This window comes from Triplophysa rosa, linkage group LG7 (genome assembly GCF_024868665.1).
Source record: "Triplophysa rosa linkage group LG7, Trosa_1v2, whole genome shotgun sequence".
In the NCBI taxonomy this organism is placed as follows: domain Eukaryota; kingdom Metazoa; phylum Chordata; class Actinopteri; order Cypriniformes; family Nemacheilidae; genus Triplophysa; species Triplophysa rosa.
Genome location: NC_079896.1, coordinates 3,184,079 through 3,200,701, shown reverse-complemented (window position 1 = coordinate 3,200,701; position 16,623 = coordinate 3,184,079). Strand labels below are relative to the sequence as shown.

Genomic DNA, 16,623 nt, shown 5'->3' with positions numbered 1-16,623 from the left:
TTCAAGCGTGTGACGGAAATGTAACGCCTCTTACCATATTTGGAACATCAGGTTCCAAAGCAATTGTGCTGACAGGTATGCCCACCTTACTTGCGTAAACATTTGCATCTTTTGTTCCCACACTTTCATTTTTGCAATTTTACGTGTCAACATGCATGGGCAATTTATAACACACCAAAGACACAGAAAAACACGTATTCGCGCCATATGACCCCTTTAAGTCTGGGTAGGCTTATCCTGAGTTTAGTATATATATAAAGCCATGATCAACGATTCACCATGGCAATGGCACAAAAAAAGCAACATGGCTGCAGAAAGCGTTTGAGAGCGAGGCACACTTTCCTTACTGGTCTGCAAACATGGGTTTACTGTGCTCTGCATCTCTGCTGTTATATAAACTAGAAAACTACAGAGAATGAAAACATGACTTAAGTACAAATTAATAAACATTATACAAAATAATATTCTAAATATTTACAGATGGTTTCATACGTGTCTATGAAACTGTGTCAGAGTTTAATTAATTTATGTAGGTACAGTGTGTTAACCATTTCAAAAATAAGGATTCAGTACTGTATATAAAAATATCAGATTAATAATCAGAAAAACAAGCCTTGTGCATTATAGGGAATAATATTCTGAATATTTTACAGTTGGTCAAATGCTGTTGTCTTTTAATGGATTAATATAATTGCATACATTAAAAATTGTAAAATTATTATAAAATGGTAATTCCAAAAAACGGAGCCTTGTGCAATAGCAGGGGTGTTTTTCTGAACATTTTAGTACTGGTTTTGTGGCATAACGTCATGTAGTTAAATTGTTTAATTAATTTGCATGGTTAATTGTTATACATTTCTTTTCTAGAAATGAAGCCTTGTGCAACGTAAAGGGCATATGTCTATCTGAGTTAGTTTTGGCTCAAAACATAACAGGCGCAAAGAGTTTCATTGGTATGAAACCGAATGTCTAATGAATGTCAAACGTCAAACTTTACCGCGGTTTCACAAATCACCCTCCCTCAATAGTGAACGTACACCAGCTGGTCGGATGAGAGTGCTATACAGCACGCACAGAGAGAGAGAGAGAGAGAGAGAGAGAGAGAGAGAGAGAGAGAGAGAGAGAGCGAGAGCGCGCGCGCATCTATAGGCGGATGAGCGGCACAACCTCCCTAAAGCCTCTCGGGTGATGATACACAAGATTTCTTCGATGAGGAAAACACGCGTCACATGGGGTCAGCGCGATCGCTTCCTGCTTTTGCGCGTTTCATAGAGTCGCAACGTTAAGGTTTCCGTCGATGTCGCATTCTCTGTCGCGATGATAAGCAAAGTTAAAAACGCCATGTCCTCGCTGGTGGGCGGAATCATACCGCACGGCCACCATCACCAGCATCCGCAGCACGGAGCCGCGCAGAACGGCGGTGCGGACTCGCTGCCGCCGCGCTTCCCCTACGGCAGACCCGAGTTTCTGGACCTGACGCCGGAGCTGCTGCAGTACTCCACCGAGCACGCGTCCAGACCGGTGATCACGCTCAAACGGGACAGCAGGCTGCCGTGGCGGACGGGATACGCTGAGTGAGTTGCCTTTTCGATATGCGCGTTTTTAAGATGCGCGCAATCGTTCATTGAAGATGATGCCATGGGAGTGACGTCATTAGCGAGGAAGGTTGCATATCACGCCTAGCCAAGGGCAAATGTGCCATCCTCATCATCATCATCATAGTAGAGTCAGCAGGAATGCGTTCTGAAATGCGCCACAAACATCAGCATTAACATGCGTCAGGTTACACGCCTATGGTTTTATTGTAGTAATGGTGGATTGATTACTATTTGTATCACCACAATCTTACTCGTTAAACTGTGGTTAAAGGGATAGTTCACCCAAAAATGAAAATTCTGTAATATGTTACTCACATTCGAGTTGTTCCAAATCTGTATAAATGTCTTTGTTCTGATGAACGCAGAGAAAGATATTTGGAAGAATGCTTATAACCAAACAGATCTTGACACCCATAGTAGGAAAAATCACTTTATCGTTTTCTTGTTCTGTTGAACACAAAAGAAGACATTTTGAAGAATAAACAGTTCTGGGGCACTTTTCACTACCATCGTATTTTTTCCTACTATCAATGGAGGTCTGGTTATAAGCATTCTTTCAAATTTCTTTCTCCGTGTTCATCAGAACAAAGACATTTATACAGGTTTGGAACAACTCGAAGGTGAGTAAATGATGACAGAATTTAAATTTTTAGGTGAACTATCCCTTATGAAGTGACACCATGGTTGGCCAAATTTTCACAAGGGTAAATCAATGCAATCAATGAATGCAACTTTACCATAGAATAGTGCTATTTGCCACAGACATCATGCATGCCCATTTCTTGTCCACTCTAGAGAAGATACAGTCTGACAGAGTCATAGAAATACCAGGAAAGATGTGTGGAAACGATATATCTGTGCTTCAGTGGGTTCCCTGGGTGAGATATCTCGCACCCATGAGCGACTAAGCACACATTGCTTTGGAACATACAGTAGTGGCTAAAAGTAATATTTGCACAATATTTGCTTTTATTGACCCCTACAGGTTCAAGTAAATCATGAAAATATTAAGATTATGGTACAAAATTTAGAAAACACATCTAATATGCAAATCAATGGATTGACACAGTAAGTTTTGCTCATGTGCCTTTATTTTTGCCATGCCTTCTTAAATTATTTTCAATGCTGAGCTTCGGTTTACACGGCAAGCACAACTATGCAACATGCATACAAGATACATCTTATGTTTGCATGAAGAGCAAAGACGTCAATTGTGCCAGGACGGATCACTTTTGGCCACTACTGTCAATAGGCCTACTATTTAGTGATATTGTATAAAAAATGAATTAGCTTTAGCGTTTGACATAAATGACCCATTTTTGATATAGACTTGTGTATTAGACTACTAAATCCAATGTTAAAAAAGGTCAAGTTTATAAAAACTCACAGCAAGATTTTAGCATTTCACATTTCTTTGCGCTTTATGTAGCTGTTTTGAACGCAAAAAATGCACCTTGTTTGAAGTCGAAGGAAAAATCAGAGCGTATCCAGTTTCTTACGCTTGAAGCAAACTCTCATCATTTCCACCACTGTGTGGGATCCTCCTAGCTTTCATCAGACATGGTCTGTTGACATCAAGGCCATACCCGGTGCCTGAAATCTAAACAACAAACACGATTTAAAGTCATACCCTCAAATGAATAAATATTATGCCCCTGGAGGTTTTGGAAAGGTCTACTTGTGTTTCGGAGATCGCCCAGAAGCCTTTTCTGAGCCCAGCTGTCACTGTGTGTGTTTTGTTTGTATGTGCTTGCGTAGAGTTTGAGGAAGAGAGAATAAGAGAGAACCGGCCCTGGGCGATACTGAAATTATCCCAGTTAGCCTTTGGTTATTTCAGCTATTATTAACTATAGCACAGGACGAGAACCGTTTGAAACGGAGCGTCAAGATAAACAGAGCTTGTAACTGACTGCTTTAGCAACAGTACACATATACAAGCTGCTAGATAAGGCTGTCAAATGGATATTGATATGGTTCTTAATAATGGACATCAGTGTAATAAGTTAGTGTTGACGTTCTCTATTCTGCCGAATACAAAAGAAAATCTTTTTTTTTTGGAATGTTGGCAACCAAACAACATTGGATCCCATTGACTTCCATTGTATTAGACACAAAACCACTGAGACATTTCTCGAAATATCTTCTTTTGTGTTCCCCAGAAGAAATAGAGTCAGGTTTTGAATGACAGGAGGGTAAATAAACGATGACGGAATCTTTACTTTTGGGTAAACTATCACTTAAACCAAGGGCTTTGCCAACTTAGAGGAATAGTTCACCCAAAAAATGGTCCCCATTGACTCTTCATAGTAGGAATAAAAATGACTATGGTCAAGTCAATGGGAACCAATTTTGGGGTGAACCGGTTAAAGTTATAATAATAAGGCAGCTTTAATAGCTAATAAAAAAACCTTAATAATAATATAATTTAAAACGTGTTACCATTGGGGTATGTTGAGATGCTCAAGGGTGACCTTGACATTCTCCTCCAAATCCCTTCTCAAAAGTGAGTGCCTATAAAAAATAAAATTAGGATATTTCATACAGTATTTAAATGGCACTGGTAATACTATGGCCCAAAACCGACAGTATTGCTCAATTCATTTTTGTTAGTATAGTTTACACAGTACAAATGACACAGCATTGTATGCACAACCAAACCCATCCTTAACCCTCAAAAGTACGACAGACTTTGGGCTGTAGATTTATGACAACACTGTGCATCGATCATTCAACCCCATTAAACACACACATACACATTCACTAGAACATATAGCCATCGACTGTGACTCGAGGTGATTGGTTTTTATGAGCATGGCGCTGCCAAACTGGCAAAGTCAGATAGTTGCAGCAAGTACCACAACACAACAGATGAACCTATAAACAACTGCACAGCAACTGCACTGACACGCGAATTATATCCCACACAAAGGACGCACCGCAGCCACGATTCCTCAGATAAGATAACGCTTGGAGAGGATATGCACAATGCCAACTGTTTCTATCATTATATCTACGGCACACACAATCTACCGTAGCAGCCGTTTTTGATTATACAAGCAACTGACTAAATCAGTGCCATAAAAAGAAACCCATCACTTCTCTATTCTTAAGCACAGTGGGTGGAGGTGCAGAATGTGCAGAATTGCTCATCAGGTTTTTCAAGCATATTAAACCTGTCCTGCCGAGATGGAACGACAAACATTGACACAATGCATGGTATCAAATCTCGTTTCAAAAGTAATTGGTGGGTTTGGATGTTAATAATCTATCTTTGAACATTTATTGTTTGAGGACGGATATTTGATTTTAGAAGTTATTTCCTGTTAGGGCCTCAAGAACAGATTTTGTAACCTTAATGCACATCTTACAAATTTACACTTGAGATAAACATGTTTAGAACACTTTTTGGTCCACAAAAGGCTTTAAAAAGGTCTTGTCGGTCCAAATCGTAACCTTAACACTGACCTCGCAACAGAATAAAGCAACATAGCCCGTTTCAGTAATAGTTATATTTCATATGCATTTGCCAGATGCTTGTATTCAAAGCCACTTACAGTGCATACAAGCTATACGTTTCATAAGGAAATGAAGTCAAAGGAGCAATGTGGAGATTTTAGCGACATCTAGCGGTGAGGTTGCGAATTGCAACCAATGGTTCACTCCACCCCTCTCTTTCGAAGAACCATGGAGGCTCTCACAGGACAAAGATGTAGTCGCGTTTTCGCATCTTTGCAGAAGGAGATAACGTATTTACGAAACGCGCTCTGTAGAGCAGTTTGTCCGTGTAGAAACAACATGGCGAACTCCATGCAAGGGGACCCGCGGTGTATGTAGATAGAAATATCTCATTCTGAGGTAATAAAAACATAACACTTCATTATGTAAGGTCTTTATACACCTCTGAAGACATAGTTATGTATATTATATTGCATTTCTGTCCATAGATCCTCCAAAAATTACACACTGGACCTTTGAATGTAGTTCAGTTTAGTTCAAACTGTACTAAAATAGGCACTGCGATTCTTTACATGAAAGCGTCATCCATACGTATCTAGTCTGGCAAACCGTGCATGCATTACTGAGACGATAACTGCGTTTCTTTGAGTGTCAGATCAATGACCTGAAACGTGATACTGCTTTCATTTGTAGTGGACTGTCTAGTCCTGACTTCCTGCTTCTGTCCACCAATAGATGTTTATTGATTGCTAGTTGTGTTGTTAATCTTTCTGGTAAAGGTTGTAGTGGCTTGCACACATTTCTGTATTGCGAATTGACTCAGACTGTGTCACTTTAGTTTAAATGCATGAACAGTGGTTGCCCTGCTTGCGACAATGTAAGCAGAAAAAAATCCTTCGTTTCATTTCTTTCTGTGTTACTTTCGTTTTCATTTAAAAGCGTTCAAACCTTATGAGGAAGAAATGGACTTGGTTGCAAAGAAACTACTTGTGACATCAGATAAAGGAACTAACTATAAGGTGACGCTTCCTCTTTTGAAAAGCAAGCAAGTTGGGCTTTGTCATCTGAATCGCACGATAAACAACCACCTAGAATCAACCTGCTATATGAAATATTGAATAACTTGAAAGTGCTTTACATCAACATTTGAAGATCTGTTTAATGTTAAATATCATAATACTTTACAGTAAGGTTGTATTTGTTAACATTGGTAAATGCATAAGCTAGCATGAACTAACAATGAACTTTATATTTTCTCAGCATTTATTCTAATCTTAGTTAATATTAATAGCAATACAATTGAAATCAACTAACGGTAACTTGATTTAAAAAATGTTTTTGTAAATGTTGAAATTAACAAGAACTAAGATCAATAAATGCTGTAGAAGTACTGTTCGTTGTTAGTTCATGTTAGCTAGTAAAACATGAACTAATGTTAAAGGAAGAATGTGGGGATGTAGCGACATCTAGTGGTGACGTTGTGAATTGCAACCAACCGTCTACTCCACCCCTCCCTTTTGAAGCACTACGGTAGCTGACACAGGACTAACTGACCATTCCCAAACGCACGCATTTTCTTCCAAGCAAGATCATTTTTTATTCCTGTTTCGATAAAAGTAAGATGTATCGTACAGCTCCGAGTATCCACATACAGCAAAAATGATTTTGTCCTCCATTGTTGTTTCGGATTTCTGCCGCCACTCGCTACGTTATAAAAACATAATGGTAACGTTGGTTAACGCGGCGCAAATTTTCGCTAAAGTTCAGATTTTTCAACTCGCCCAAAATGCTCAATTCGCGCGAATCTCGCCACAGGATGTCCTATCACGTCATTGCATTGACTTAAGATGTAAATCACTCGCGCTTAACGCTTCATTCGCTTTTGTTGGGAACGCAGCTTTAGATGTCGTCAAGTTTTCGCTTCTTTGCTGAAGGATGTAGATAGAAATAGCTCATTCTAAGGTAATAAAAACATAACGCTTTATCACGTAAGGTCTTTATCCACAACCTTTTAATAAAGTGTTACCAATATCGTTATATTTAAATAACCAAATGGTGATGTGAAAGAACTATAAGGAAAATCACAAAGTACTGAATAGAAACCCCTTCCGATTCATCTGACAGGTCATCACTGTGGCCTTCATGCATATTACTGCTGCAGATTAGGAAGAGAAGGGCTTTATATAATCCAGATTCGGGAAATAATGGCTTTGTGTTTGTCCTCATGTTAATCTTCCATCAAACCACAAATGCTATTCAGCGGTTTTCTTCAGCTGATGTACATTACATGATTGTGTATGTGACTTTTCTCATTCCTCTGATGGGCTGTTTTTATATACGCTATAAATTAGTGCATGCTGCTACCATAAAATATACATCAAATATATAAATAAGTTCAAATATTAAAGCACAGTTTGAGGCTACACTAAGAATAGCACCGACTATCCATCCTCTGCCATCATCTGCTCTTTAGCACCGGAGCATTAAATCCATCAATCTCTCACTGCATGCTTTCATATATGGATCAGGTTTGTAAGCAAATATCAGGTCAGATTACTGCGCCACGCATGCAGGGATACTCTGTTTTCTATAACCGGCGGGTATATATCTTCTGCTGTAATGAAATCTTTGACCTTTTTTGTTTCATTCATTTTATTTATTTTATTTTATTGAGACTGTATTAAAAGGACTCCGTAAAGAAAACATTTATTAGAGGTTCCAAACAAAAATACTATATAAAAAAGCTCATTAGATCTCGCTCTGTTTCTCTCTCTCAGGGTGATAAATGCTGGAAAGAGCATGCTGAATGAGGACCAGGCCTCCTGTGAGCTGCTCTATGTGAAAAAGTTGAGCAGTAAACAGCAGCGTTGTTCTATGTTGCTGGAGGACAGTGGGGTAAGTAAACACACGACAGCATCACTGACACAACATCCTGCAGAGAGCATGATGGGATACACGGGGGGGGATGGAATATGAAAATTCGGGCATCATTTACTCACCATCATGTCATTTGGAGACTGCATGACTTAATTTGACCCTTGGAAACAAAAAGAGATGTTAAAAAAATGGCACTTGTCGCTATTTGTCATATAGTAACAAATGATGGGGAATGAGACTTTGAACTTGAAGTTGCCAAGTATCTTTTACCGAAGGTCCGTAGCACAAAAGATGCTTTATGCATAGATATGTATGACACATTCAACTGCTGCTTTGTGTTTTTTGTACGTATTAACTCAATAGTAACTTTAATATTGTGTCAGCTAACACTTTTGTGTTGTGGTATTGTGTTAGTTTAGCAATTATAGATGAATTCATCAGATGCACGCGCCTGGCCCAAAGTTTCGGTCTGTGTTTGGTTTGGACTATTGGACTTGGTTAATATAACTATGTATTTTTTATTTAATTTATATGAATACTCATTTATATAAATATTTAATAGTATATTAAATGAATTAAATTTAATTAAAACTACTCAACCGTCATTGATCCTTTGCGGAGGTCTACCGGAAGTTTTATTTGTTTATGTTGTTGCAGCTGAAACCATCCATAATGTTTGGTTTTATACCCTGACACGTAACATTTGATGTTCGTGCATGCGTACATGCACAGTCAACTTGCCCTTAAAGGAAAAGTTCATATCAAAATTGTGTTATTTTTTACTCACCCACGTGATTTTGAGATGAACTTTTACTTTAAGTGTTCAAGGCCCAAGGTTATTTTAGTTTACTAAAATTAAACCTTTGAAAATGTCTGTTTATTGAAATCAAATAAAATGTTGGCCTAAAAATTATTCGAAAACTTACACTAAATGAAAAAATTATCTGAAATAAATTTAAGGTACTAAAATTATAATAATAAACAAAAACAAAAATTAAATTAAAATTAAATTAATCTCTTATAACCACATAAAAATAAATAAATTGCTAATGAACTAAAATTAACATAAAAACAAAAAATCTCAAATGAAAGCAAATTTAAAATATTAATAAAACAAAAAAAAACTAATAACTCTGTCATGGACCAGCTTTGACTGTTCCAATATGGTGGACGATTTGCATATATAGTGGCCCATAGAAACAAACGCTTAATGAGGCATTTATGTATATATTTTTATAGTTATGCACCAAAACATGACTTTGAAAAATCTTTAAGTATAAGCAACAGTAATGATAAGTGATAATGATGCTTCGCTCAGCAACCAGTACTACAGTAAATGATGTGGTTCACATTGCTTGCGAATTAGTAACACTCATTGTTTTGTAAAATTCCTATCTTAAATCTTTAGCAGAATTTCTCATAGCTAACCTGGCCATGTGGAGAAAAATAGCCCATAATCTCCTGTTTAATAGAATTGTTGTGGACCAGTTGAGCTGGGAGAAAGGTAAGATTATGAAAGATTTAGTTTGTTGAGAGAGGGCAACTGAGTTTGACTCAGACGTCTATTCTTGGGGTACATTTTAAATCTAGTAAATCTATACTGTATGTAATTGGAATTTAAAACCTTTCTACCTCATAATTTCATATCTTTCATTCATGAGCGATTGATTGATGTTATCAGATATCCAGCCATACTCAGAATACAGTAGGTGTCGTCTGTAATCTTTATGAGTTACAGTAATTTTCGACCACAATCAGTCACATTGACCATTTTTTCCAGCATTATAGAGAAGTTGTCTTCGAATGTAACTGATCGCGGTTTTCAGAAATGTCACCGTACAGGAGGGATCACCAGCAAATTGTGTGGCTTAATAGAACTTCCAAAAAGGTCACAAAATCGCTTCTTATAAATTAAGTTCTGACCTGAACAAACTCACTTTTAAAAGGTCTCTGTCTCTCAGAGAGCATGTTTAGGTCAAACTTTTGAATGTTTCTTTTGTGTCATTGTAAAAGTGTGATCATGGCAGTGTTTTCACCTCAATGTTTGGGATGCATGAACTTCAAAGCAAGATTTGTTTCATGGAATAGGTGCTCTGACCTCCATAACCCTTAGCCCTGACACGTGCATCTCTTTCCTTTAAACCCAAAATAAAACGTATAATCCAAGGTGTAAAGCTATTCAAGTTGGACTGATTCCGATATCTCAGAGAGCATTACATTAACTGTATCCTTTTAACAGAGATGCCCACATCTGATTAGATTTTAAAATCAAAAGATGCATCTGTCATTGCCTATAAAATCCCACAATTCTGTGCATGCGGTTAAAGAATGGTTTAAAGACATGTTTTGTTTAATTTTAGCTTTAAGTTCTCTATAGGGTTATGCATTCCTAATTCTGAAAATTATGTTTTGTTTTTCAGTGACAGACCATGCAATTTTATGAATTTTTAATCATTTACATACAAAATGTTAAATTAAACCGAGTGTTCTTTAACATGCATGTACAACAACAACTTAAAATCTCCCTAACAAAAAATTCCAAAACAGTTTGGAAATAAATCTGTTATTTGAATCTTTTTTTTAATTTTGTTGTAAATATTGTGCATGCAGTGCAGAATGGTTGAAATACAAAATATATTTTGCTTTTTCATCTGCAACGAAAAGCTTCAAAAACACATTAAAATGAGTTTTAAACTCTAAAATTCATTTTTTATTTGAAATATTAAATTAAATTAATTAAATTAACATTTTAAAATAAATCTTTGTTTGAAAATAAAAAAATACTGCGATACTATCATATTGTGTATTGTGAGCCGAGTGTTTTTAGCAACAACAAAAAAACAAGCAGTAGACTTGCACAAAAGTCTTTCATTAATGTACTGGACATTAAATAAATACTAATAATAAACTCTCTTTTGGGTACAGTCAGAAATGACTTGGGAATCTCCAGCAGCATTTACTCAAGAGAGGACAGTGACCTTTCCCCTTTTCTCCTGCTTACATCACGTGATGGCCTTCCCCCACCTAAAACCCTTTCTCAGCGCTTCTAAGTCAATTACATCATGTTTACATCTGCACATTTCACCCTTGCATGTTCACAAGAGGCTACTTGAACAGGAGAAAGATGTATTACATAGAGAGATGACCATCAGAGATTTAAACACAAATGTTTGTTATTGCCACAGGACGTCCTTTGTGACTCTTACACAACGGTGAGCTCCTAATCCTTACGAGTTAATCTTATCAAAGGTTAAAGTCAGGTGCAGTATTAATTTGGCCCACGTACAAAAGCACGTAAAGAGACCAGATGCCCCCCAGTGGTTTTAAAAAGGCCGTACATGTTTATTGTAAATGTCAGTGTTCCTGAATCTCAGCGGCTAGAGCATTGCTTCCAAATCCAAGGTCAAATGCATGAATGCAAATATCACAGCTTACCTTTTTTTGGAGAAGTTCAGCATGTTAACATCTGGATCAATGGATTAAGCTTGGGGCAGGACTGCCAGTTTGTCCGACGGCAGTCCTCTAAAGCCGTTTGAAAACGATATTTTTGGAATGTCATTTAGAAATGACATAAAATGCAACCCAAAATAATTCACATTCTTCCCCTTCAGGACACCACAGGCATTCCAATACACTTCTGGGGTGTTTTCGATGGACACGCCGGCTCCGGCGCAGCCCTCGCGGCCTCCAAACTTCTCCATCGCATCATCCGCGATCGACTTTGCGATGTGGCCCACATCCTTGAAAACCAGAACAGCCCGCCACCAATCTGCCTGGCCAAGAACGGGAGCCCCTTTCAGGCGGAGGCAAAGAAAGGAGCCTGTCTGGACGGAGAGGACCAAGACGGACCGCTGGATGAACCCCGGTTCCACATGGAGAAGGACATCAGCGTGGAGAGTCTGGTGATGGGAATCATAGAGACTGCTTTCAGACAGATGGTGAGAACTCTATTGTAGACTTAATTCAACTGGTGACGCATCGTTTTAATCTTATTGTTTTTTACATTTGCAGGATGATCTTATAGAAAAGGAGAAAGAGTCTTACAGCATCTCCGGTGGCTGTTGTGCTTTGATTGCAATTCACCTGTTGGGGAAACTCTACGTAGCAAATGCAGGAGACAGCAGGTGGGTTAATTTACATGTTATATTAACAATCCTATCAAAACAATCACAGATGAGAATATTTCAATTACTTCTAGTCATCAATGAGATTAAATGGAGAGCAAATGAAAACGCTTGCGTCTCAGATATTTTGAGAAAAAGAGGTCAGAAGAGATGTTAACAATGTCAAACTGAGCAACCAAAAGTCAACATTATTGAAGATCTCATCAAATCTAGCCAAATCCAGATTATGTTACCTCTATCAGCTACTTTTACACCTTTCATGTTTTTATTTCTTCAAAATATTATAATAAAGTTGATACAAAAATGAAGCACAACTGGGAACATCAAATCTTCTTAGCTATGAAAGAGCAACCAATGAGCAACAACACTTTCTTCCGGCACGTTTATAATTGTTAATGAAATATAAATATTTGATATTGGCTTTTATGTTTATTTAATACATCTAACTTTCACATACTGTAACATTTGCATAATAGAATATCTCTCTTACTGTTTATTTACCTCAGTTAATGGTGAATTTTCTGGAAAATGTTGGCTGAAGTACGCTGCTAGAAGTGAATATAGAGTAGCAGGTGCAGTTACGGCATGTCTCTAAAGAAATAATATTATCTTCCAATTACAATTATTATAGCATTAAGACGCAATTAAATCACATAATCACTACGACAACAGTAACAGTTACTCATGATGATCATCTTAAGGATTTTACCCATGAATGAGAAACAAATTATACTGTGCAAGCAAACCACACACATTTAGGCCCTGACTGTCCAACACCTTTTAAAGCGGTACTGCAAACGCGTTAAAAGCAATCTTTTCCCACAGAGCCATCATTGTTCATAACAATGAGGTCATTCCCATGTCCAATGAGTTCACACCTGAAAGTGAAAGACAACGGCTACAGTACCTGGTGAGTTTAACGCAGCTTTATTCCATACAGACCGACTCTGATCGATTCCTCTTATTGTCCCAAAATCATTTCCTTCCTCCTTCTAAAAATGTCATCAGTGCATTATCCTGCCGACTGCTCTATAATTATTATAGACCTTCAATCACGTGATATTTCTAACGCTTTTGTGCCAATAACTGACGTCTATAGGGATTCCTCCAACCCGAGTTGCTTGGGAATGAGTTTACACATATCGAGTTCCCCAGACGCATTCAACACAAGGAGCTCGGCAAAAAGATGCTGTTCCGAGACCACACGATGACTGGCTGGTAAATGTGGAACACAAAAATGATTTAAAAGGAACAATTTACACTTGATATTCTATTAAACTAGGCAATATTACATTTAAGAAACCTCGGAATTACTTTCATTTCAAACTATTTCAAAGTCTCATTTTAGTGTATTTTGTACCGATTGCCTTTTTTTCATTTAAGGGCGTATAAGATGATTGTGGAAGACGACTTGAAGTTTCCTCTGATTTATGGCGAGGGGAAAAAGGTATTTGGCTTTTTTTAATCAAATAACTTAGAAAGGTCTACATGCAGTAAATAAATTTGATGTCACGCTACATAACCGCAACTTTGGTTACAGGCCAAACATATAATCGAATGAAAGTGTCAAATCCTGCATTTCACGCAATTCTCAATGCTATTTATTACAAAGTAGAAGCAGTGAGGTGTAGCAAGCAAAAATTGCCAGTACACAATGCGGTGCCGGTTACAGGGCTGAACGTCTGGTTTAATAAAGATTGTATGAATGTGAGAGAACCTATTTACTCTAAGGCACACCCGTCATCTGTCTGTGTGTGTGTGTGTGTGTTGTAGCAAGCAAAAATTGCCAGTACACAATGCGGTGCCGGTTACAGGGCTGAACGTCTGGTTTAATAAAGATTGTATGAATGTGAGAGAACCTATTTACTCTAAGGCACACCCGTCATCTGTCTGTGTGTGTGCGTGCGTGCGTGCGTGCGTGTGTGTGCGTGTGTGTGTGTGTGTGTTCTCCAGGCTAGAGTCATGGCCACTATTGGCGTAACTCGTGGTTTAGGGGATCATGACCTGAAAGTGTACAACTCCAACATTCATATCAAACCCTTCCTCTCCTGCTGCCCAGAGGTGAGCCAAGCAAGCGCATATTTATTTTGTGTAATAAAATACATGCAAGGCCATTTCTACACTTCCATTCCTATTTTATTGCTATACAATAATTTGTTCAGTACAAGATAGCTGATAGAGAGAATATTAAAAATACAGCTCTGGGAAAAATGAAGAAACCACAATTTGCTTTTAATAGACATTACTATATGAACTTTAGCCATTCCAGTGTTTATCGAATTTCAACAAAACGCTGAAAAACATTGCATCTCTTTTTCGTCTGTTGATATTTGACCAATTTGTTCAGTTTAGGAAAAATGTTGTCAGTAGTTCACAGAATGAAACAAAAATACTTTACTTTACTTTAACTCATACCTATAAATAGTCAATTCCAAAAAAGTGAAAATAATTTTGCAGAGGTCTCTTAAATTTCTCCGGAGCTGTATTTTGCTTCAAAATAATATATAAATATATATTAAATACACTTTACCTGTGCACTGCAGTACACCGAAGTCCAAAAATCTGAGACCATCTTTAAACCTGAACATAAGCTTTTTTAAACCGTTTCTTTTTCTTGTATGATTTAGGTAACGGTGTACAACATCTCTGAGCTCAAACACGGGTCTGATGATGTCCTGGTCATGGGCAGTGATGGACTGTGGGACGTCACGACAGACAGAGATGTTGCGGATGCTGTATCAACTTTCCTGTCTGGTCGTGAACCCAACGACCCCTTGAGGTAGACATATGATTGTTTTAATCATAAATAATGAAAGAAGATACTTTTGAAATGATAAATATCACAAATAATTGTTTAGCATTGTTTTCTTGGCCCAGGAATACCTCATTCATTACACATTTTGGATGCGACCCTTACATTAATTCATCAGCTTGTCAGTGGAAACCTGATTATTTTAAAACAGGACACCATTAAAAATGTGCAGACATTCTTCAAGACCAGGCTTGATAAACACTGCTGTAGTTTCACCAGCAGATGTCAGTATATTGTGTCATCTCCACCATCCTTGTGTTTATATATTTTAAAGATACACCCTAGCAGCACAAGATCTTCTGATGCGGTCGCGTGGGGTTCTCAAAGAGCGAGGGTGGCGACTGCCCAATGAGAAACTTGGCTCAGGCGATGACATCACAGTGTTTGTCATTCCATTGGCCGGGCTTGAGTTAGAAACATGACGAGGTGGGTCCGCCTTCACCGGACAAGCACACCAGGACACGTCCCTGGCTCCGTCCCAGAGAAAGGGCTAGGAAACCGAAAAATCCATTTTCATCAGACCGGGCTCGGATGCGTCCCGGCTTCCCCTTGTACCCCCTTCCCTCTCTGAGTCACTCTTCAGAGCGAATATCGTCAAGCCCATGTCAGGTGTGGGATGACATCATCAAGTGCCATTCCTCTGTCTTTCCATCCCTTTCTCATATGTTGGGAATGGAGGGCCTTGGGTGTTCTTAAAGAGCCGTGAGCCGCTTGAAATCTGCGTCTTAGGCTGGCGAAGGAATGAGCCAATATTGCTAAAAAAAAAATCAAACCCCAAAGGCAAGGGAAAATAAAAACATAGGCACTTTATGTAGCAAAAACCACCTGAGCTGTAATTTAAACTGCTGATCATGTTTCCTAAAGGTCCTGACAGTCTCCAAAGAATGTTCCTGTTGACTGAATCTACGGTGTTTTATAGGAATCAACAAAAACGATGGGCATTTATTTGCGAATGCAGAGCTTTTCGTCAGTTGTTTCAGGTTTATGGTTGAAACAAGCCTCATTATAGAGGAAACAATGCAAATGTCTATATTCTATAGAACAAATCATTAAAGTTAACATGAAGTCAGAATTCATTGCCTACTTTTTACGGTAAAATTATATTCTGATTATTAAAATCAGCGAAATGCCCTACATTTATTTAGGAAATCCTGCTTCTCTAAAAAAAACCACTGTACTGTATAACTTAAGTAAATGATGCTGTTTCATGTTGACTCAAAGGCAGAAATGTATTAGTATCAACCTTGCTTCAGTAGGACTAGTTCAACTAGATCATTTCCTCAACATCCACAAAAAGCCATGTACACAAAACTAAAACAATCTAGTAATCTGGGTTTCATTGCAAAAAAGACATTGATGGATACAACCACTGAATTTACCCAACTGATCTGCTTGCACTGCTCTAGATGTAATTGTAGTGGCTAAATGACCAATTTCTTTGCTGTAGATAAAACCTCATTTGGTTTAAAACCTTTCGTCGGTAAACAATCTCCTTTTCATTTAGATTCTGACCTGAAACTGAGAAACCTGAATATAGTTTCATCAGTCTTTTTGTACTCCTTGAATGTACCTTATTTCCTCGATGTCAGTATTGTGTCTGTGTAGTGTGTACTGTATAAATATTGATTTCTGCCTTTTGAATGACGGTTCATTGTCAAGAGATTACTCTTTGCAAATTAATATGTGACATTCTAAATAAATCTATCCTTTTTACAATGACTGTCCTGTCATTAATGCTACTTGTTTATTTTGACAT

At 37.9% G+C, this 16,623-nt stretch overlaps 1 protein-coding gene across 1 annotated transcript; it reads left to right on the top strand.

The window, feature by feature from the left end:
* The first annotated feature begins 1,122 nt into the window (after positions 1-1,122).
* Positions 1,123-16,595, top strand: ppm1j (protein phosphatase, Mg2+/Mn2+ dependent, 1J). The gene is made up of 10 exons (XM_057337595.1): positions 1,123-1,574; positions 7,832-7,949; positions 11,543-11,869; positions 11,943-12,055; positions 12,881-12,965; positions 13,155-13,273; positions 13,439-13,502; positions 14,009-14,116; positions 14,683-14,834; positions 15,142-16,595. Exons 1-10 carry the CDS (start codon positions 1,318-1,320, stop codon positions 15,287-15,289), a joined length of 1,491 nt encoding a protein of 496 aa, XP_057193578.1. The 5' UTR covers positions 1,123-1,317; the 3' UTR covers positions 15,290-16,595.
* The last annotated feature ends 28 nt before the right edge of the window (positions 16,596-16,623 follow it).